Genomic DNA, 21,488 nt, shown 5'->3' with positions numbered 1-21,488 from the left:
TGAACCAACAACTGTGAGATTGGTGGACAACTACCTAAATTCCTCAGAGTAGCTAGGGCCTTGATGACAGCTTTCCAAACTGGCGGCAGTGTCTTAAACCAGCTTAAGGTAGACATCTCGAATGGGCTTTAGCAAACAGCTGTGCCTGTCAAAGGTTTAATGGAAGGAATTTCTTGCCTCTTTATATATTTAAGACCGATATTTTGTGTTATGCTGAGGGAAAATAGTAACCCATGTTATAAAAAACCCTGTTAAGCAAAGTAAAGAGAACAACAGGCCAACAAAACTGAAACGTATGAAGATCAGTCCATCTGGGAATTTCTTCAAATGCAATTGCAAAATCCATCAAACTGGATCTCATGAGGTTTGCTCCATGACAAAAGACCAGCAGTTAGCTCTGCTGCATAAAATTAGGTCATTAATTAGTCGCCTCGGCATCAAGACACATCTTAATATCAACTGTTGAGAGGAGACTCTGTGAGTCAGGCTTTCATTGTTGAACCTGCTACTGAAGACACCAGGAATCAGAAGAGAATTGCTTGGTCTAGGAAACATAGTGGACCTTAAACCAGAGGAACTCTCTACGTTGTTGCGATGAGACCAAATTGACGGTTTTGTTTCAAACTCCTGTGAGAGACACAGGAGAAGGTGAACAGATGGTTTCTGCATGTGTAGTTCTAACTTTGCAAGTGTGATTGTGTGGAAGCGCTGTGTTGGTGACATTGTAGAAAATATATTCACTTTATCAGCACGGCTAACATCCTGCAGCCACACACTGTGCAGTGTGGTTCGCACTCCAGTGTGAGACCATCACTTGTTTTTCTGACGTGCTGCATCATGCAACCTGGCCTCCACAAACACCTGATCACCTGTGGTTCCATGACCTGTGATGAGTTGGACCATAAGCCTACAATCTGTGGGACACCTTGAAGATTGCTGGTTATCTAGAGAGTGTCCAAAGCTCATTTAAATTTAAATATAGATGTTTACATTTTTGCTTAGTGCACATGATTCATACATTTTATTCCACTGTTTCAAATATCAATCTACAGTGTAAACATAACAGAAACAAAAAGAAATTTGATGAAAGGATTGTGAGAGGGATGGAATTAAAAGGAAAATCCACTTAGCTCTACTACAGAATAACCAATTCAGCTTGTTTGGCCTGGTGTTTAATTCATCATAGTTTTTATTCCCGTCAGACCACGTGGATCGGGACCACGGATGTCTTTGAACAGAGACAGGTCAAAGTGATCAGACTTTCTTTAAGCAGAGCAATAATCATTAATAGCATGTTGTCTAGGCGTGTTCACTTTAACAACATAGTAATCTAACCGTAATAGTTAAAACGCCTTTGATTATGAGGTGATTTACTGAAAGAAGTGATATTTCAAAGACAGCTTATCTTTTCATAACCCTGTGATGCAAGCATGAAAATGATTCTTTTTTTTTTTGATAAGGAAATCGAACTGCACAATGTTACAAAATGTAAGTACATTTATTAGACCAAATACTCGTTATGTCCTGTTTATAGCGCATCGATTGTTTTCTCCCCTGTCGCTCAACTCAGTGGCGCTGGTCCCGACTATACAGTGCTAACGATGTTAGCTACAGTATTTGAGCAGTAGTTAGATGCTAATGTAGCGTCAGTCGGTATCAGCGGCAGTCGCCATTTCACTCTCGGAGGACTGAGGCACAGACCCGCAGTAGCTAAAGGTATGATTTCAAGAAGCTTAAAATGAAAAATAAACCAGAGCGTATCTTGATGATGAAAACTGGCCACTATACTCCAGCTTTTGATATTTCCTAACCTTGTATCAAAGGGAGCTTCTCTGTCATTTATAGACGTGCTATGCTAACTTCGACTGGCCACTCGCATGCAACGCGTTTAAACGTGAAGGTGGCTGCTTAAACGCATTGGAAAGCATGTTACATAAGGCGAATGGCGATTAGCGCACGGTTACCTCTGTTTCATGCCACTATTTTATTTATTTCTCATCTGTTAGATGTAGTTTTGAGCTCTGCAGCTAACGTAATGCTAACGTTACCGCAGAGCCACGATGTTCGTGTTGTGAGTGGGGAAAAGAAGGCGAGCGATGGCCGTGCGACTGTTGTTGTTTTTGGTCAATTCATTTCGTAGTTGGTGGTAACGCAGGTCTCTTGATAGCATCCGCTGATGAACACTCAATAACGTTATCGGAGCTGTGCAGTCGTCTGTTCTTCGCTTCTGAATATAGCAAGTACAACGTCAACGTTAAACCAGACCCCCCACCCCCCGTGAAAGACTTCCACTACTTATACTGATAGAACTAAGGGCGCAGGTTGGCCCATAGTGGCAGGGGGACCATCCCTGATTAGTCATGTTGAACATACGATGCTTTCTTACATTTTCTGCAAATAAATTGCTCCAATGCTAATGTTCCCACGAACATTCCTTATTTTGATCATATTTCAAGTATCGCCAAACAATGTGACTTCATCCGTGCTGCCATCATCTTTAAAAAAGCAAGCACGTTGACCTGCAACCAGCTCAAGAAGCTTTCAATGTTTTATTGTCGCTCATTCATAAAGATACATCCCTTTCAACAGTGTGGGAATGTTGGAGGTTGATGCGTGTGCTGCAACAACTGTATGGCATTATACAGATTACCATTACAGTTACCATATCCTCCAGTGCAGACCTAGACTGGTTAGGGTCAGTAATTAGAGCCTATCCTTTTATTGTTAGCAGCTTTCATTATATGACAGATTATGGTTGTGGTTATCTCTGTGCAGGTTGGAGCAAAGACTTGTGCGAATGCATGTAAATTGAGGCACATATGTTTAAAATAAGCCTAAATAGTATTTATGTAAAATCTTTCACTCGTGCTTTCATTTGAGTCAGTAGAGTATTTATACCAATCATTGATTTCTTCTCCTCCTTTAGTGACCCGGCAGTTCAACAATGGTGAAAATATTTATCGGGAACTTGTCATCAGATACGACATCTGATGAACTTCGCTCTCTTTTCTCCCAGTATGGCAAGATTTCCGAATGCAGTATTGTCAAGAACTTTGGCTTTGTGCACATGGATGACAAAGCAGAAGCAGAAGAAGCCATCCGCAACCTCCACCAATACGAGCTGAACGGCCAGCCCATGAATGTAGAATTGAGCCGTGGAAAGTCAAGAGGGTCCACGAAGCTACATGTTGGCAACATTGCCTGTACCAACCAGGAGCTGAGGGCTAAGTTTGAAGAGTTTGGCACTGTGTTGGAGTGTGACATAGTTAAAAACTATGCTTTTGTTCACATGGAGCGAATGGAGGATGCCATGGAAGCCATAAATCAGTTAGACAACACAGCTTTTAAAGGTGATATCATGGGCTGGGCTTAATAGGGCGTTTACCTTATATTAAAGAAATGGTATTTAAAAAAAAAAAAAAAAAAAAAGACCTAATTCTGTTCTTGTGAATTGACAGTATTTAGATATGGATGAACCGCAGGTGAGTAAAAAAAACCATAATGAAGCGACAATGGTAAGCTGAAGAAAATAAGGCAGCCCACAGTATTTATTATTTTAAAGCTGTTATCCGTAATGTCTTTGGCAGTAGTTGTATGGCAAATTGTTGTAAAGGACAAAAACAGACCTATTGCCACTTTGCCACCTTTGACTTGTTATATCACACCTTTTTAGGATGGTATTGCAAATGCAGTTTAATACTACACAATAAAAGATGTACCATGTCTTCAACTGAACTGTGCAGGCCCATTAAGAGTAGGATACACACTAAAAGAACCAGGAGTATGTGCGCGATCCAAGTGTAGTACCAATAACAAAGAAAAGCTTTGTGAGACCTGTGGAATTACCTGGTTTCTAGTTTTTATCACAGTGTGATATGACTTTCATCTATATGTCACAAGTATAGAGAAATTCAAAGTTAAGTCAATGAAAGTGCTTAAATGTTTACCTTGCATTGGCTAAACCACATGGACATGCAATAACGCGTTATGATTTATGCATAGTTGACTCGTGAACAGAGATGTTACGCAGCTTCACCTCTTCCTTTAAACCCTTAGCTGCTATTGTGTGGTTTATATTCTATTGCATTTCTGCTTTGCGTTTTCACCTTTATCTTTGCTTGCAACATCAGGGGACAGTGTCCACAGTACCAAATTGTCCCCATTTATAATTCTAACTGGGTGGCTCAGTAGCTACACTCATTGAGATTTCCAGCTTAATGCAAATCCACTGTCTTGAGTCTTCTCCGATTTGTTGTCAGGGCGGGAGCTGAGGCTGTGGAGTTCAGTTAAAGGTGCAGTGTGTATAATTGAGAGTCATCTCTAGCAGAAATGTTATTTCCAGTCTCCAGGCAGAGTTTTAAATACAGCGTTCACTTTACAACACAGCAAAGCTGTCATAATTAATACTTGTATTTAGTTTTGATTTTTCATGTTATGCCTCTGTCTTATTGACAATATTGTGTGCAGGGATAATTATGCATAATGTAACCTTTTTAAAATAAGGCACAGCTAGATCTGAGATCACTACCACAGTTGTTTTATACAGGACCTAATAATTGTCAATCCTAACAGCAGACCTGCCATTAATGCAAACACAGTCAAACTGGGCTATTTCACCAGATATTCACTAGTTCTGTTCCTAAACTTTCTGTGTGCAAACATATTTATTAAATCCGAGGTGGTCTGGCGTGCAGACTCAGTTCCGTCTTGAAATATAAGTTGTTGTGCAAGCAGATAAACTCAAAGCCACTAGGATAAGCTCACCCGTTGTGTGAAGTGTAGCATTCCATTGGTTAGTGTTATTGACTGATAAGTCTTTGTCCTGGCTCTCGGACTACATTCTGTCCTGAACTGAGCTGTCATTCATTTAGCTGAACTCAGCAGTTTTTTTTTTTTTTTTTATATATATATCTGCTGGTCACAGAAATGTTGATGTGATATGTTTAACTGTACAGATCTGGCTGCTGACAGACTTGCAGAGTACACAAACTCTGAGACATCACAGGCTTAGGTAAAATGAAAAGTGTTTACGATGCCGTAAATCTTTAATTACCTTGGGGTAAGATGTTATTCTGTTAGTAAAGCAGTAATGTTGACCATGTTGATGCTCTTTCACATTTAAAGCACCAACTGGCTCTAATTGTGAAGCAGCTGCATGGAAAGTATAATCTCTTGATGCTAATTTTACCATCGTGGTGAGCATGACCCTGCAGGACGCTGCGTTTAGGAAGGAAGGAGTGGTGGCGAGATGAATGCACTCTGCAATCTCACCGCTAGATGTCACTAATTCGTACACACTGCACCTTTTAAATTGTTCACTGTTGATTTGAAACGATACCATATTTATACACAATTCATATTTATATCAAGAGCTCGATCAGTTTTTTTCGCCTGTTTATGAATGTTGTTTTTATTACCTTTTGCCACTGCACAAGGTAAAACGTGGAAAATTACGGATTTCAGCTTTAAGAATTTTTGTCTAAGCCGAACCCATAAATCATGTCTTACTTGCAATTGAATGCATTTTTTTTTTTTTTTAAGTAAACAGAATTAGCCAGGTGATGTCAAATATATCTGGAATAATTGCAGGCATGAGTCCTCACTAAGTGTTTTCTTTTTAAGGCAAACTGATGAGCGTGAAGCTTTCAACTAGCCGTCTACGTACTGCGCCGGGAATGGGGGACAGATCGGGTTGTTATCGTTGTGGGCAGGAAGGGCACTGGTCCAAAGAATGCCCTCTAGACCAAAATGGCTACCACAGAAACGGCTCAGAGCCAAAGTCTGATGGATATGATGTCTCGAGATTTGACGGGCGTGGTCGCAGCAGGGGTTATCATCCGGACTTCAGTGGCAATCCAGATTATGGTGGCGGCTATCCCCCTGTGCATGGTTATTCCAGGGGTACTGGCCACAGCAGCAGCATGGCAGGGTACAGAAGGGGTGTAGGCTACGAGGGTGCAATGAGATACGGGCTGCACCCAGGTTACGGCATAAGCGCTGTCGCTGAACATAGCATGGCTCGGATGTACGGCAGTGAGGCGGCATACAGGAGCAACGGCTCTCTCTATGGCGCGGTACCACCCTACCCGATGCGACGGTCGCCTTATGAGGAAAGAGATCCGTACGGGGTCGTGGACTACTACGAGAAATACAGGGCCAATTCTTACGGAGGCAGTTATTTCGAGGAACGCCGCGCCGTCCCCTTGCCTGCTCCATCAACCTCCTCTTCTACAGCTATAATGAGGGAACGTCTGCCCCCCTCTAGCCTTGACCCATACGGGTGCCCTCCCCTCCCTCCTCCACCAGCCCCGGTCTCTTCATACTATGCACGTGACCGGAGTCCGATTCGGAGAGTCCCTGCCGAGGCAGATGGATATACATATGAGCGTTCGCGCCTTTCCCCAGTTCCCGCCCTTCCAAGAAGTTCTACCTATGAGCATCCGCGGGATTCCGGTGCTGATCGGGCACGATATACATACTAATATACATACTAATTTTTGTCCCATGCAGCCCGGTAAGAGCTGACCAATATTTAGCAGACACAGTAGCCTAAGTGCCATTGGAATCTCAGAACTGTGGGGGTGGGGGCGTGTGTATCTCATTGGTAACATTAGGGACAATGTCAGCCCTCTGAGGTATGTGGGTAGCAAGGCCAAGGCTACAATACGAGCCTGCCAAATACTATGGCGAACAAGTAGATTCCAATGTGAATGGTTGAACGCATTCACGTCATGCTATAATCTCATTCCAGTTTTTATTTTAAAATGCAGCACAACAAATTTTCAGTTGACCACTTTTCATTGTTCTATTTACATGTTGTGGTATTCGTGCAGTTCTGAAGTGTGGAATTACAGATCCTGGTTTTACCTACATCCTGGCTGACATTCATTCGTGATAATATAAGAACTATTTTTTTTATTATTTTTTTTTGTCCCTCCGAGTAGCTATACATTCATACGCTATTTAGACTTAGTTAATAGGACACATTAGGTAGTGAATGGTGCATGTCTTAAAGGTGAGTAATCTTTGGTATACGTATTTTCTTTTAGCAGGATCTAGTGTATTACTAAATGCATTTTTAGTGTTTGTAAGTTCACATTGTCGCTGCATACTGTATGTGAAGCAACTGCAAAAAAAAAAAAAAAATTACTGTGTTTCATCACCTACATTGTTTAAACTGTGGACTGCAATGTCACATCTGTACCAAACATGGATCTGCACAGAGAAAAAATGTTAGATTTAGAATTTGTGTTACAACAGACCTGTTGTAAAATTAGGCTGAAAAGCTTTTTTTAAAAATCATGCTACATCGTGATCTTATTTGTAACTAGGCCCATACTTGCTTTAAATTGGTTTTCATTGCTGTAATAATTGCTTTACATTTTGGAAATATGTCGTAGTTTCATAAGAAAATTACCACACTTACCTATGCTGTTAAGTGTTTCCTACTATTAGGTTAAAATTAAATTCTTGTCTAAAATTTGAGTCCTCTAGTATTCTATCAAATGTCAATCAAAGAAAAGGTAACATTATCAACAACTTGGAGGTTGACAAACTTCACTCATTCGGGAATTGAATCAATTTTCTATCAGGCATAGAACAGAGAAATCTAAGTCTTAGCAGCATTTTGATAATTTATTTTAAAAACCAGCTACTGTTACTTCAATCAGATTGAAATCATTCAGATTAGTGCTTCCAACTATTTACATGAACATGCATCTGATTTAAGAATTTAGTCAGGACTTAACTTTAAAAAAAAAAAAAAAAAAAAAAGCAGTAACTGGTTCCACTCACTGTGAAGCATTAATTAGGCTGGAAATTGGGAAGCACTAAAATAAATCCCACTCTGTGGGATGGAGACATTTCTGTGTTTCTGTTGATCCCTCTAATCAAGCAGCAATTTCAGAACCACAATCTGCTCCAGAAATTTTGAACAGGAACGGGTGTATGATTGAAGAAATTTATGTCACCTAATGCCAACCCCATTATGCACCGAAAGGATATATTTACTACACTGGGAAAATATATTAGATCAGGTGTTTTGGGAGAAAATATATTAATTTATCTCTCCATGTATTTCTTTATGATTCACTTATTTACCAACACTTCAAATAACCATTTATATACGATTAAAATGAAACTGCACACTCTGTAACCTTTGACATTTAGTTACTGTCTATTTTCTTAGTTTCTCTTTCAGCAGGTCCTGTGGTAAAGATATTGATATCTACAGCCATCTTGAAATATTTGGCATTTTAACTGGACTAAAGATAACATACAGACACAGTGAAACTATAACCTATATTTAAAATTTGATTAAAGGAATTTAACTAAATGGGAAGTATGTGACTATGATCTGTGATGTAACGTGGTGATTGTATTATAACATACAAATACGAATTTAGTTATTTTCAACTAGCCATAGAATCAATTGGCAGTCCACCATAAATTTAGTTAAATATTCATATTTTATTTTTTCCTTGTGGTTTAAAGTGCCCTAAAAAGAAGGGGAATATATGTTTTGTGCAAATGTTCTCTCGAGAACAGTGTAATCCTTGTAGAGGCAGGTTTACTCATGTCCGGTGGTCCAACAATTATCCATTCCACAGAGGTGGGGTGTAGGACAAACACTGAACAATTCCCCATTCAACAATTAAGCTCATAAAAAACAATTCTTAAGAAAACAGTGAGATGATAACCAAAAAGCCGTTCCACAAAATATTTCACACAACAAGGTAAGATCCAGGATTCAACAACTATCAGCAACTTAAGAAACCGTGTAACCTCCACAGCTACACACTCAACTTTCCACTACTACTTTGTAGTCCACGTTGATCCATTAGCACTAAACCAAACATCGCATCCCTGACTACTGACTAGGCAAACTTCAAAGGCACTTATGTGATATGTGACGTCTACGCTTTTATTATCTACATATACTACAGAAAAAACAAAGCAGAACAACCAGGCTCATACAATCCTCATTCAATGCCTTAACAGTGAAATGATCCGGATAAGATAATCGGATATACATGAGCCAATCAGTTTTCAGTATAAGGATAATAAATAAACCACTACCCAATAGAACACAACCTTTGGGGAGGGGATTGGTCTGGCCAATAAGACCGCTCTATACTGCAGCGCATCATCCCACGTCCGTGCACACATCCTTTGTGGGTTTCTGCTGGGCGCCATTTTGATTGAGGTACCGTGAAAGCGCATTGTGAGCAGTGTATGGTCGATATTTTCTCTGTTTAAAGAGTTTTATATTCGTGTGGTCTGACGTTGGACAGAACCTAAGCCATATTACGTCGTCGAAAATGGCAACGGGAGCTAATGCAACCCCTTTAGGGAAGTTGCACCCCAGTATTGGCGCAAAACGAGGATTTGACGCCGGGCCTGGTGCAGGGAATGGGTTGATGCCAACTCCGGGGCAGCCTGCACCTTTTCCTTCGCTACAAGGATTCCAGCCCCCGATGTCAAACGCGGCTTTTCCGCCGTCACATCAGTTCAACCCAGGAACGCAGGCTCAACAACCATCAGCTCTTGGGATGGGAATGGGTAAAGCTGGTAAGTTAACTGGACGACCGCTGACGTTCCAATCATTTGATGCGGCGTGTTTCAAGCTATTTTGGCTAGCTAGCTAACAGTAGAGGCCCAACATCAAGCGCGGCCTCGCACGAAATGGAGACAACTCCGCTAATTGGCAAGTAGAAATGTCTGTACCCGTAGCATTAATCGCAGTAACATTAGCTCCCTTTCAACTTTAGACATAGTAAATGTAATGTTGAACTGATTTTGTTTGGGCATTTAGTGCAACGGTAACGTTAATCTTGGCGTGAGGCTTATGATGTTATAACGTTACTTCATCGACGCATTGTCAGTTAACTTTTCGGAGTCATGAATATTTTAACCTAAAGCCAGATTGTTATTTAATACACACTCATGACATGATAATTCACCTTCCTTTCATTTCTGATCGAGCGTGTCTAACTGAATAGCTTCTGTAACTTCATTCACCTCCGCTTCATGTTGCTGTTAGCTACGTATCCCTGTGTCCTTTTGTCTCAACTCATAAACAAGGTCAAGTAGAGCGGTTCATTCTGTAACGTAGTGCATAAAAGCATCACGTCTTACGTCTCTCTCGCTAGATTTTGGTCAGAAGAAAGCAAGGAAGAAGAGTCGATGGAGCAGCGAGACGCCTGACCAGAAGACCGTGATCCCTGGCATGCCTACTGTTATCCCCCCTGGACTGACCCGGGATCAAGAGAGAGCTTATATAGGTAGATGTTTATTATTAAAAATAATAATATAATTATAACGTGTATATATACAAATGATTTTTTTTAAAAAATAATGTCTTATCACTTGCATCTCTTTAAGGGTTTAGTTTTCTTACATGTTGCATACCAGTATTATTGTTAAACTTGTGTCCTGGTTGCTGAAATCCCAACAGTTAGAGCTCTCTAAAGGCACATTTCCTATTTATCCAACAGAGACATTACTAGGTGGCACAAAATAGGAAATGTTTGATTTTGCTCCAGCTGTTGAGACCAGGCAGATATTTCTGATAAGCGATGATTATAACTTGGTGTAAATTGTCATTTCTCTTTAAATGAAAATAGTGTTTCTGTTGTCTTATGGTTTGCATACCATGGGGCACCCATTAGCAAGAGGAATCTGAGATAGATTAAGCACCACTGCTTGCTGGTATCAGTCCTAAGCTGCAGGTCACTGTGCACCGTCTTGGCTTATCCTTTACACATCATCAGTATTGTTCCTGTGCATGGAGGCATTACTCATGTTGTCCTAACATGCTAAAGTATGCTTCAAATTATATTGGTCTAAGTGTGATCAATGCTGCTTCAATGGCAAACAACTCTTTAACACATTGAAATCACCAACCAGTTTGGTGTAGTGTACAGTGCAAATTGGGAAACATTTGATCATTGTGCACTTTGTTTGGCTTGTGTTTTTTTTTTTTTTTTTTTTTAACCACAAATGCCTTTCAGCAGCAGTGTACCACCAACGCACTGTCTTCACGGGCCCTCAGCAGGGTGTTTTGAAGCAGAAAAGTGTGTTTTGTCGATAACTGACATTGTAATTTTCAGTGTTACTTTTTGTCCACTCATTGGTAATGGTTGTACTTCCTTGGTATGTAAACATTCATCTGTGCCCACCTTCTGTTCTCACACTTATCGTTTCTTTGCTCATTCAGTCGATCCCCTAAAACAATCCACAGAAAGCATTTTAAGATGAAATTGTTGTGAGCCACAATTCACAGGTCCTGTATCCATCTCTATAATCCAGAGTAATCATTTCAGTGACCAGTGAATTTCTGTGTTTGGGGGGTATTTCACTATAACTTTCATATTGTGCATGGGATGACTGGTTTATTTTTTGTCATTTCCTTCCAAATGTAAAAATTGATTCTTTGTCACTGCAGCCCCTCAGTGTTAGATCTGTGGTGTGCACAGAGTGACTGATCACCTGCGTTTTTATTTAGACTTGCAAAACAAATAGACCAATCAATGATTTTATTTATTTATTTTTAGACCCTATGTGTAAAAGCCTTTAAATACGTTTTGCTACAGAATGAGATGCCCTGTCTTCATGGATGAAACCTGCATGGCAGGCACTTTTAGGAATTATGGTATAATCATTTACAGACATGGTGTCATGTTTAATCATTGTCTGAAAAAGGCTTAGTCCTGTTTATTCTAAGGTAAATAACCTCAAATATGTTTATGTTTTTAGAAAAGAGTTAAATGGCTTTAGGATTCAGACTGAAAATTTTTATTCTGTCTCTTATTTAACCAACTCACTTCTTTTTTGAACCTCAGTAATGAATGAGGCCATGCTCTAATGTGCAGAGCATTGTCTCTCTGATGTTGTTGTGGTAACCACATTTCTCTCCATCCTTGTTTTTCTTTCCTAACCTGAATTCTTCCAGTCCAACTGCAGATTGAAGACCTGACTCGTAAACTGCGTACAGGAGACCTGGGAATCCCTGTTAACCCTGAGGACAGGTCGGAAAAAGATTAAACCCACAAACAGTAACATTTTCTCTACCTTCTTGACTTTTTGGAACACAGTTGTTGATTTACAGTATGTATCTATGTGGTTCTTAGCATAACTCTCAGAATTTTAGTTTTTAGCTGGCAGATGTAGTAGTTTATTTAGCCATCTCCTAAAGGAAGAGCAGTGATGTTTAAAAGTTTGAGTTTTTCACTTTGCCAAAACCTAGTGCTAGAGATTTGATCAGTATATAACCACAATTTAAAAAAAAAAAATGTTACAGTGGGTAAAACGGAAATAAAAACACAATGCAGTGATTTGCAAATCTCATCAACCCATATTTTATTGACAATGAAACATAATTGACATCAGATGTTGAAACAGAGATATTTTACAATTTCAATGAAAATATTGGTTTGTTTTGAATTTGATTGCAGCAAAACACCTCAATGGTTGGAATGATGGTTGGAATGATGTTCACAATTCTCTTAACAACTGTCTGTAAATGTTTGGGAAGTGAGAAGGCTGGTTGCCGGAGTTTTAGGAGAGGAATGTTGACCTATTCTTTTCTGATGCAGGATTCTAGCTGCTCATCAGTCCTGGGCCTTTGTTGCCAGATTTTTCCTTTTTATGATGTGCCAAATGTTTTGTATTGGTGAAGGGTCTGGACAGCAAGCAGGCCAGTTCAGCACCTGGACTATTGTCCTGCAAAGCCATGCTGTTGCGGTTTAGCATTGTCTTGCTAAAATATGCAAGGTCTTCCGCGAAAGACGTGTTGTCTTGATGGGGGCATATGTTGCTCTAAATCCTAATGTACTGTTCAGCACTGATGCTGCCTTTCCAGATGTGTAAGCTGCCCATGCAACAGGCACTAATGCCCCCCATACAATCAGAGATGTAGGCTTTTGAGCTGTCCTCTCATAAGATGGATTGTCCCTCTCCTCTTTAGGGCCACAATTATTAGATGCAATTTGTTACATGTTGGTGAACCCCCTGCCCATCTTTACATTTGAGAGGCTCCGCCTCTCTGAAATGCTCCTTTTATACCCAGTCCCCATACACAGTCATGTTACTGACCTTTTGCCAATTAATATAAATAGTTGTCAAATGCTCCTCCATTTGTTATGTTTTTTTGTTTGCAGCAATAACTTTTCCACCTTTTTTTTTTTTTTAACTTTCCTACTTTTCCTTATGTCGCCCCAGTTCCAATTTTTTTGAGATTTGTTGCTGCCATCAATTTTAAAATGAACCAATATTTTCCATGAAATGGTAAAATTACTGTTTTTAACATCTGATACGTTTTTTTATGTTCCGTTGTGAATAAAATGTGGGTTAATGAGATCTGCAAATCATTGCATTCTTTCCATTGATTTAGTTGATTTTTAGTCAAATTTACATTTTATACATCATCCCAACTATTTTTAAATTCGTGTTGTTTATGAACCTCTCTGGAGGCTCCCATCACCAGTAAGTGTATGTAAATGTACATTTACCAGTAGGAGGTTTTAATATTGATTGGTTAGAATAAGTAATGGTAAAGTTTTAGAACTTGTATGAAGATCATTTTAAAAATGTTATTAAATAATTAGTTAAGTCTAGAAGTGTTGATTATGGAACCAGTAGTTTAACTTAAATGAAACCTTATCAGAGTTCTGAACTGTGTATTTATTTATTTAATGTATTTATTTGGAACCTTCAATCAAGTCATGGTTGTCCGTAAAGCACGCTCAAAATTTGCTGAGGAACTTTGTCAGATACTATTGAAGGTTCCAAAGCTAGCAAGTGGATCTTGAGGTGGGTTTGTTTGGGTTTGTTTTTTTCGATGTTTATTTTTTACTTGTTTGTTTTTCAATCTTAAAAGATACTTTATTGCAATAGTTCTGAAAGGGAGAGTTTCCAAAGAGGAAAGGAGCAGCCGGGTATGGATAGTACATAGCCCAGTCTAGGCCAAGGTTGGGTATATTTCAGAACCAGGAGCCAAAAAAAACTAACTCAAGTGCATTTTTATAGTCTATTATTTCTAATTTTACTAGATAACTAGGGGTGTTAGTTCTGATTTAGCCTCTTAACATTTCTTAACATTTCACCCACTATTTCTTTGTGTCTGAAGAGTGTTATATCCATCTTTGAATACATAGTCAGTCATATGTATTTGGACAGTAGCCCTGTGTATCACCACAATGGATATGACAAGAAAACAGCCGATGTGCTGGAGGTGTACAGTGCAGGCTTTACTCAAAAGCTTCGGCCAAAGATATTCATTTAAGTGTTCACTAATTAAAACCATTGTTTACATACCAACAATTTTAATGACTCAAAAAATGTGTAGTTGACTGCACTTTTGCACTTATTATTACGTAATTAGCTTATTTACAATTCAGCAGAATAAAGGTCTAGAGTTGAGTTGAATTTGCTTTTAGAATTGTTTAAATTAAAATCCAAAGAGCTGTCACTGACAATCAAAGTTAATTCTTAAGAAGAAACTCAGTGATATCCAAACACTTGGGAGACCACAGAAAACAACTGTTTCGTGACATATGAAGTCTTTTTCACAAGAGTCGGAGTAGACCAAGAACATCCTCTGGGAGCTTGGTGGATCTGTCAAAGTCAACAGTCAAAAGACAACGTCACCATTGTAGAGGTTTACCACTAAATGTAAACTGGTAAGATTCATCTGTGAAGCATTGTAGAGGTAGTGTTATGGTGCATATCTGGCTGCCAAAGAAATTACTTGTTTTGTTTCAAATCCATTGTGGTGGCATACGGAGTCAAAATAAAAATATATTCATCTTTGAGACAAGAAATCTTATTCAAACTCTTGTTGGCTTTAAAGCTAATTGTTTGGATGAATTGGCTGTTTTTGAAATTGCCTTACCTGACTAAATAAGCACTAAATATTATAACTATTTTTGCTACTAATGGTCAAAGCTTCTGACATGTAGGCATAACGTAGCCATGAATATTTTGTCTTAGACCTAATGATTTTCAGCGCTGATCTCTGGTTTTCCATAATGTGGCTTTAAACATTTCTGCTAATGGAAAAGGAAGGGGGGTTCCTGTTTTCCCTCTGGGCTGTTGTGTTCTGGAAGAAAACTACCAGAAAAAAAAGTTTTGGCCAGCTTCTAACATAGTTGCGCTAAGGATGTGTTCCTGCAAGTGGCTTGCTCTCAACAGTGTGTGCAGTTGACCTTTGTTAGATAGAGTCCCTGTCCTTTGTACACTGCATAGAATTTCTCATCATAATCAGACATTTCCACAGCAAAGTAAAAAGTTGATTGCAGAGCTGCAGCACTTTTATAAATCACTCCCCGATCTAATGTGACAGAACCAACTGGGGTGTTTCAGGTTGTCACCGTTGGAAGTTGAAGCGTAAAAGGGAGGAAAAAAAAACTCACTCTTCACATCACATGGACACAAATGTGGCTCTCTGACGGGAGAGCATAGAAAGAGGTGGATATCTAATCTTAATTCCTTTTCTCTAACCCAAATTACCCCACGTCAACCTAACCCTTTTTCAAGCACAGTCTCCTTAATGCAGCAGCACAGGTTTTCAGCATCCAAGGGGAGGTATGGACCTCTACCGCCACGTCAACACCGAGCAACTCTCAAAGCCAGCGTTTCTGCTCATGATTTGGTTTCTTTTTCTTGCCTCCAATTTTCCTTTCTTGTAGGCCAACAATCCTGTATGCAGGTTTAGTTATGGCCATGTATTTGGGTTTTTCTGTGTGGTCAATGTCCCTCCCAGTGTATTGGGTTAATTACCACTATGCCGCCTTGGTTGCCCACATTTTACACAAAATTTTGAGGGGAAACATTTTTTAAAAAAAAACAAACAAAAAAAAACACCGTAGCCTATGAAATGTCGGTGCAGAGCTCCTACATACTTTTCTCTTTGAGTTTGTTTTGGCACTGGCAAAGACACACGTAGTCTGACATTTCTGTCAGTAGATCCACTTTTTCAAAACAAAATTTTAAAGAACTATTTCTTAGACATGTCAGCCCCAATTGATTGATTGAAAACTCTTACTAAAGATTTGCCATTTCTAAAGTCTTAGTTAGCTCTAGGGAGCCTGTGTTCTTGTAATTGTCAGAGCTCCACGTCCAATGAGGTATAATGATTTCTTTTTTGTCTTTTGTCTGCCAATTTCAGGTCTCCCTCTCCAGAGCCCATCTACAACAGCGAGGGCAAGAGGTTAAACACCCGTGAATACCGCACACGAAAGAAGATAGAGGAGGAGCGTCACGCCCTCATCACTGAGATGGTTGGACTTAACCCTGACTTCAAGCCTCCTGCAGATTACAAGTAGGATTTATTCAGTTGTCTGTTGGTGTTTATGACAGTTTATTTGAAATGAACCCCTAAAGTAACAGTAAACTATGTAGTTGTAACCCAGTAGGGATTCAACACAACAAGCCACAACAATGTCTCAATTACTTCTAGCTGCCAAACAGTTGCAGAAATGGCAGCATCCCCTCTGTAATTACAAGTATCAGTGAAAACACAAGAAAAGGTTTTTAGAAGTTTGGGTTTTAAGAATGTCCAATTTACTGGGAGCTCAGGCATTTTCTGTGCAGATGCCCGTGGCTGTTGACATGAAAGGAGCTGTAGTTTTAGAGTTGCTCTGACCCAGTTGTCTAGCAATCACCTTTTGGTGCATGTTGGTGTCACTCAAATCCTTGTTTGCAGATGTTTTTGTGCACACATCACCTTACGGGAGAAAATGTTCACTTGCTGCCTGTATGTATCCCATTGTAATGAGGAATTCAATGTCACTAAACCTGTCAGTGGTTATGTTATGTTATGGCTGACTGGTGATGTATATGACTTAATACATCCACTGACTTTGCTCTGTTTGTTTGTTACAGACCTCCAGCTACCAGAGTTAGCGACAAAGTCATGATCCCCCAGGATGAATACCCAGAAATCAACTTTGTTGGTCTGCTGATTGGGCCACGGTAAATTAGGTTTTAATATAATGAAATAACCAAGTAAGTTATTGGCATTACAGTTAAAATAAGCTTAAGTTCTAACGTTTTTCTATTTTTTTGTTTTTGTTTTTTTAAATCAGTGGAAACACACTGAAGAACATTGAGAAGGAGTGCTGTGCTAAGATCATGATCCGTGGTAAAGGTTCTGTGAAGGAGGGGAAGGTAGGACGAAAGGATGGACAGATGCTTCCAGGGGAAGATGAGCCTCTGCATGCCTTGGTCACCGCCAACACAATGGAAAATGTCAAGAAAGCTGTAGAGCAGGTACGATGACCTCAGTGACTGGATTATTGTGCTCCTGTTGGATCTCTGATTGGCTCTTTGTTCTGAACTCAAAAATCTTTTTTGTTTGTTTGTTTTTGTCATACCTCACGTCCACAGATTCGCAATATCCTGAAGCAAGGTATAGAGACCCCTGAGGACCAGAATGACCTACGAAAGATGCAGCTGAGAGAGCTGGCCAGACTTAATGGAACACTGAGGGAAGATGACAACAGGTCAGTAAATCTGAGCTTCATGCACTGGTGGTGACTGAGACACAGTCGATTATTAATTGAAACTAAAGAGCACCAGTAACGATTGCCCCTCTTTGTCTCTGTAGGATCCTTCGCCCTTGGCAGAATTCTGAGCCACGTAGCATTACTAACACCACCGTCTGTACCAAGTGTGGTGGAGCAGGCCACATTTCCTCTGACTGCAAGTACACCAGGTGATGAGCATTTAACATGTCCCACCACTTACGCTAAAAGCATCATTTCTATATTTAGTGTGTAACAACAATTGCCGTTTTGGTTGGTGTAGCACATTTGCTGCCCATAGAGCAACAGGTGGCGAACCTCCACAGTCTGCCCAAGACAAAGCTCGAATGGACAAAGAGTACCTGTCCCTCATGGCTGAATTGGGGGAGGCTCCAGTCCCCACATCTGGTGGGGGACACACCAGCACCCAGGGAGGAGCACCTCGGGCCTCAGGCCCCAACAGTAACCAGCCCCCACCGGTTAGTTGGTGACTTATGATTTCTGTTTGTGTTGTGTAGAGAAGTTTCTTAACTGACTGACAATTTTGTGCAGCAGAACCGGCCTCCTTGGATGAATTCGGGCCCAACAGACAACCGGAACTTCCATGGCATGCATGGAGGCCCTGGTGGCCATGGGGGTCCACATAACTTCCCCCCTCCTATGCCCAATATGGGAGGACCCCCTATGCCCCCTAATCCCAATGGCATGCCCCCTCCCTGGATGCAGCCACCTCCTCCCCCCATGGGCCAGGGGCCAGGTCCTCATGGACACCCCATGGGTAAGAGACAACATTTATTGGCTTACAGGGTTTTTCACAACACCATATCGTTAGTGGAGAGTTTCTAGATGGAAGAAATATTTTCATGATGACGTTTAAATCGGTTACAAAACAGACTTGCATCTGTGTTGCTTTTTAACTTGACCATTAGAGAAACGTTTGACTTTTTGTTTCCTTACAGGTCTGCTGCCACCTCCAATGGGTATGATGCCACCTCCACCTCCTCCCCCCAGCAACCAGCCACCACCACCTCCTTCTGGTCCCCTGCCACCATGGCAACAGCAGGCTCCACCTCCCCCTCCAACCAGCAGCATGGCAACCAGTACACCACTGCCATGGCAACAGAGTAAGTAAACACAAAATCTGCATATGAAACCTTTTAGTCATTTGCTATTCAAATCATGCACAGTTCTGCTCTTCACCAAGTTCACTGTTCACAACTACATAAAGAGAAAACTTTACTACATAGTGAAAAGCGTCAGGCATATATGTCAGACAGTAGCTATGGAATTGATGCACCTATTGATAATCCACATGACCCAAATATCAAACAGTTTTTTTTTTATTGCAAATATCTAATTGGAGCTTGGACATCAGAAAAGTGAACTTGTGGTCAGTCCAGTTCAGCTGGTTCTCCAAAACCTGGTTGTGGTAAATACAATGACTGCCTTTGTGGTTTTGCACACATGCTAATCCCATAATCCTCTGCTCAATTTAGGTGACATCACATTGGATACCTTTTTCTTTATGAAAGTTCATATGATGTAATGGAATGTCTTGTAGGTCTTGTTGTATTGAGTTGACCAGTCCCTGTAACTGTCCCCATAACTGTCCCCATCTGCCCTGCAGATACCACCACTACCTCCAGCCCTGGCACTGGAACGCTGCCTCCATGGCAGCAGCCGCAGCAGCCTGCAGCCTCCGGAGCTCAGCCCCCACCACCTATGGGTACCCCATCCATGGTGCCACCCCCCCCTGGCGTCCAGCCACCATTGCCGCCTGGTGCCCCTCCTCCCCCCCCTCCACCACCTCCAGGCTCAACTGGGATGATGTATGCACCACCACCACCACCACCACCCATGGACCCTTCCAACTTTGTCACTATGATGGGAATGGGTGTACCAGGCATGCCCCCCTTTGGCATGCCTCCTGCCCCCCCACCTCCTCCACCCCAGAATTAATCCTGCCACAGAAGAATCGTCCTCCCACGCTGCAGCCCATTGTTCACCAGATATCCAATAGACTGATGTTATATACAGAGTCTCTGTACTCACAGAAAAAAATATAACCAGTGCTTTATTTTTATTGATCCTTGATATTGTGAAAACATCTCTGAAACATTGAAAGGTTGTATTAGTTCAATTTGTGAAGTTGTGTAATTTAATTAGTTCCTGGGTTGTTTTTTTTGTTTTATTTTAAGTTTGTAATAACACAAAGCTGCTTGTGTGCATACAAGCACTGTTCCCCCTGAGCACGTGTCCTGTAGTGCTACATTAGTTTCTGTCATGTTACTTGTCGACTAAATAAAACTGCTCAAATAGTCAGCCACAAGTTTAATTTGTGCTGAACAGTCTCATTGCTTCTAGTGTTCAAGTCTGACCTGAACATATAATTTCATAACATTGAATATACTCAAGTTTCTCTGCATGATTCATTTTAAGACTTGGTTAAAGTAACACATTTATATCCCTGTTCCACATGTTAATTTTGAGTTTAAAAGGAAGAATATTTTTGTAATGAGCTGTTTTTTTGTAGTTTTTTTTTTTGTTGTTTTTTTTAGTACCGTCTCATTGTTTTCTTTTTTTTTTTTTTTTATTGATAGGGGGAGTGGTGCTGTGATCTACTAGCTTCTGGGCCTGCACTACTTGAATGCTAATGAATCTGATATCCTTGTTTTTCTGCATCTCTCTATGCTTTAAGATGCAATGTGCACTGTTTGCGTTGCTTCTGCAGGGACGAGTGTATCAATTTTGTCTTGTTATTGGAGAAGAAAACGTAGTTTTACCATTTCTGGGAACAGGCTGTTATGTTATAGTCTGAATGAATAGTTGTTGAAATCTTGCTTGGTTTTGCATTAAACTGGTTGATTTTACATATGTTTAGTGTAGACTGATTTCTTCTTTTGTGTACTGCATGTAAGACCCTTTTTGAGGAGAATGCTTGTCAGTGGGCTTCCCCGTTGGCTACCTCAGAGTTGTTACATAGCAGGTTATTGTCAAGGGTGTCTACCATGTCCTGAACTGCCCAGGAAGCCAGTGCTTAGAGAAACTGAGGATTAAAGTTCGTTCAATTACTTTGGATTTTGACTTTTTTTTTTTTAGATTTTAGAGGTTTTGGGGATCATCTGCAAATGTCTGCAGAGAAGTGTCTGTGACTGTTAACAAATTATTAATTAACGGAATTGAATGTAATCTCTACTTGTGTAAGGGTGTTGGCTTCTTCCTTTTCAGCATTTAGAAGACGTCCAATTTGTAATTTCACCAACTTGAGAAGTAACAGAACTTTGAAAAAGCAAAAAGACTGCCATTTGAATTACATTTTAAACAATGTTTTTTGCTGTTAATTACATTTCTTTATCATATTGTCATTACAATGATTCAATATGGAACTAAACATTTTGTGGTTTTGGAGAGTTGTTAGGATTATTTGTTACATTGCCCATCACCTATTACTTACTATTACCAAGTTAAAGAACAAAACCTTTAATTTCGCTTAGTTTCTTTTAAATTTCTTTTTCTACTTTAACCTGTCTGTCTGGTCCCATTTAATCACATCAAAAATTGCATGATTGGCATTATAATTTCTTCTTAGGCCTCAAATCTTGGTGTAGATATGCTGGAATGCTATCAATGTCTAAATATGTTTGATAATGCAGCAAATTGAAAAGGATGTAAAGATCTAAAGTAAAATGATCGGATTAAGACCGGAAGTGGATTAAGTGTTCTGCCGCTTATGTGCAAATTCGGGTCTTGCTAGTAGACAAATGTTTGGATTTATATCATTAATTAAGAATGATTTTATAAACTAAATTTGGATTTTCACTAGCGATTGTTTAAAGTTATTCATTATTCATTTGTTTATGGTGAGACAGATGCAATAAGCTACAATAAGGCTATGAATAACTTATTATGGAATAATGATTATTAATTAAATAACTTACTAATTATGGGTTAGGTATCTTACCA

General features: G+C 40.0%; 2 protein-coding genes across 4 annotated transcripts; both read left to right on the top strand.

Moving 5' to 3' along the window:
- The first annotated feature begins 1,283 nt into the window (after positions 1 to 1,283).
- Positions 1,284 to 8,335, top strand: rbm4.1 (RNA binding motif protein 4.1). 2 transcript variants are annotated; one of them, XM_067524113.1, is made up of 3 exons: positions 1,284 to 1,488; positions 2,927 to 3,350; positions 5,623 to 8,335. In XM_067524113.1, exons 2-3 carry the CDS (start codon positions 2,945 to 2,947, stop codon positions 6,480 to 6,482), a joined length of 1,266 nt encoding a protein of 421 aa, XP_067380214.1. In that variant the 5' UTR covers positions 1,284 to 1,488; positions 2,927 to 2,944; the 3' UTR covers positions 6,483 to 8,335. The 2 variants fall into 2 exon arrangements, with proteins under 2 accessions (XP_067380214.1, XP_067380213.1); XM_067524112.1 differs by lacking the exon at positions 1,284 to 1,488 and adding an exon at positions 1,555 to 1,716.
- Positions 8,336 to 9,179: 844 nt separating this feature from the next.
- Positions 9,180 to 20,596, top strand: sf1 (splicing factor 1). 2 transcript variants are annotated; one of them, XM_067524111.1, is made up of 12 exons: positions 9,180 to 9,570; positions 10,152 to 10,283; positions 11,954 to 12,029; positions 16,169 to 16,321; positions 16,885 to 16,974; positions 17,088 to 17,271; positions 17,389 to 17,504; positions 17,609 to 17,716; positions 17,809 to 18,004; positions 18,081 to 18,303; positions 18,485 to 18,649; positions 19,153 to 20,596. In XM_067524111.1, exons 1-12 carry the CDS (start codon positions 9,321 to 9,323, stop codon positions 19,482 to 19,484), a joined length of 2,025 nt encoding a protein of 674 aa, XP_067380212.1. In that variant the 5' UTR covers positions 9,180 to 9,320; the 3' UTR covers positions 19,485 to 20,596. The 2 variants fall into 2 exon arrangements, with proteins under 2 accessions (XP_067380212.1, XP_067380211.1); XM_067524110.1 differs by having other exon boundaries at positions 18,078 to 18,303.
- The last annotated feature ends 892 nt before the right edge of the window (positions 20,597 to 21,488 follow it).

The sequence above is a fragment of the Channa argus genome, chromosome 12, assembly GCF_033026475.1.
Source record: "Channa argus isolate prfri chromosome 12, Channa argus male v1.0, whole genome shotgun sequence".
NCBI lineage: Eukaryota > Metazoa > Chordata > Actinopteri > Anabantiformes > Channidae > Channa > Channa argus.
Note: the sequence above shows the minus strand (reverse complement) of the source record. Positions and strands in the feature narration are given on the sequence as shown.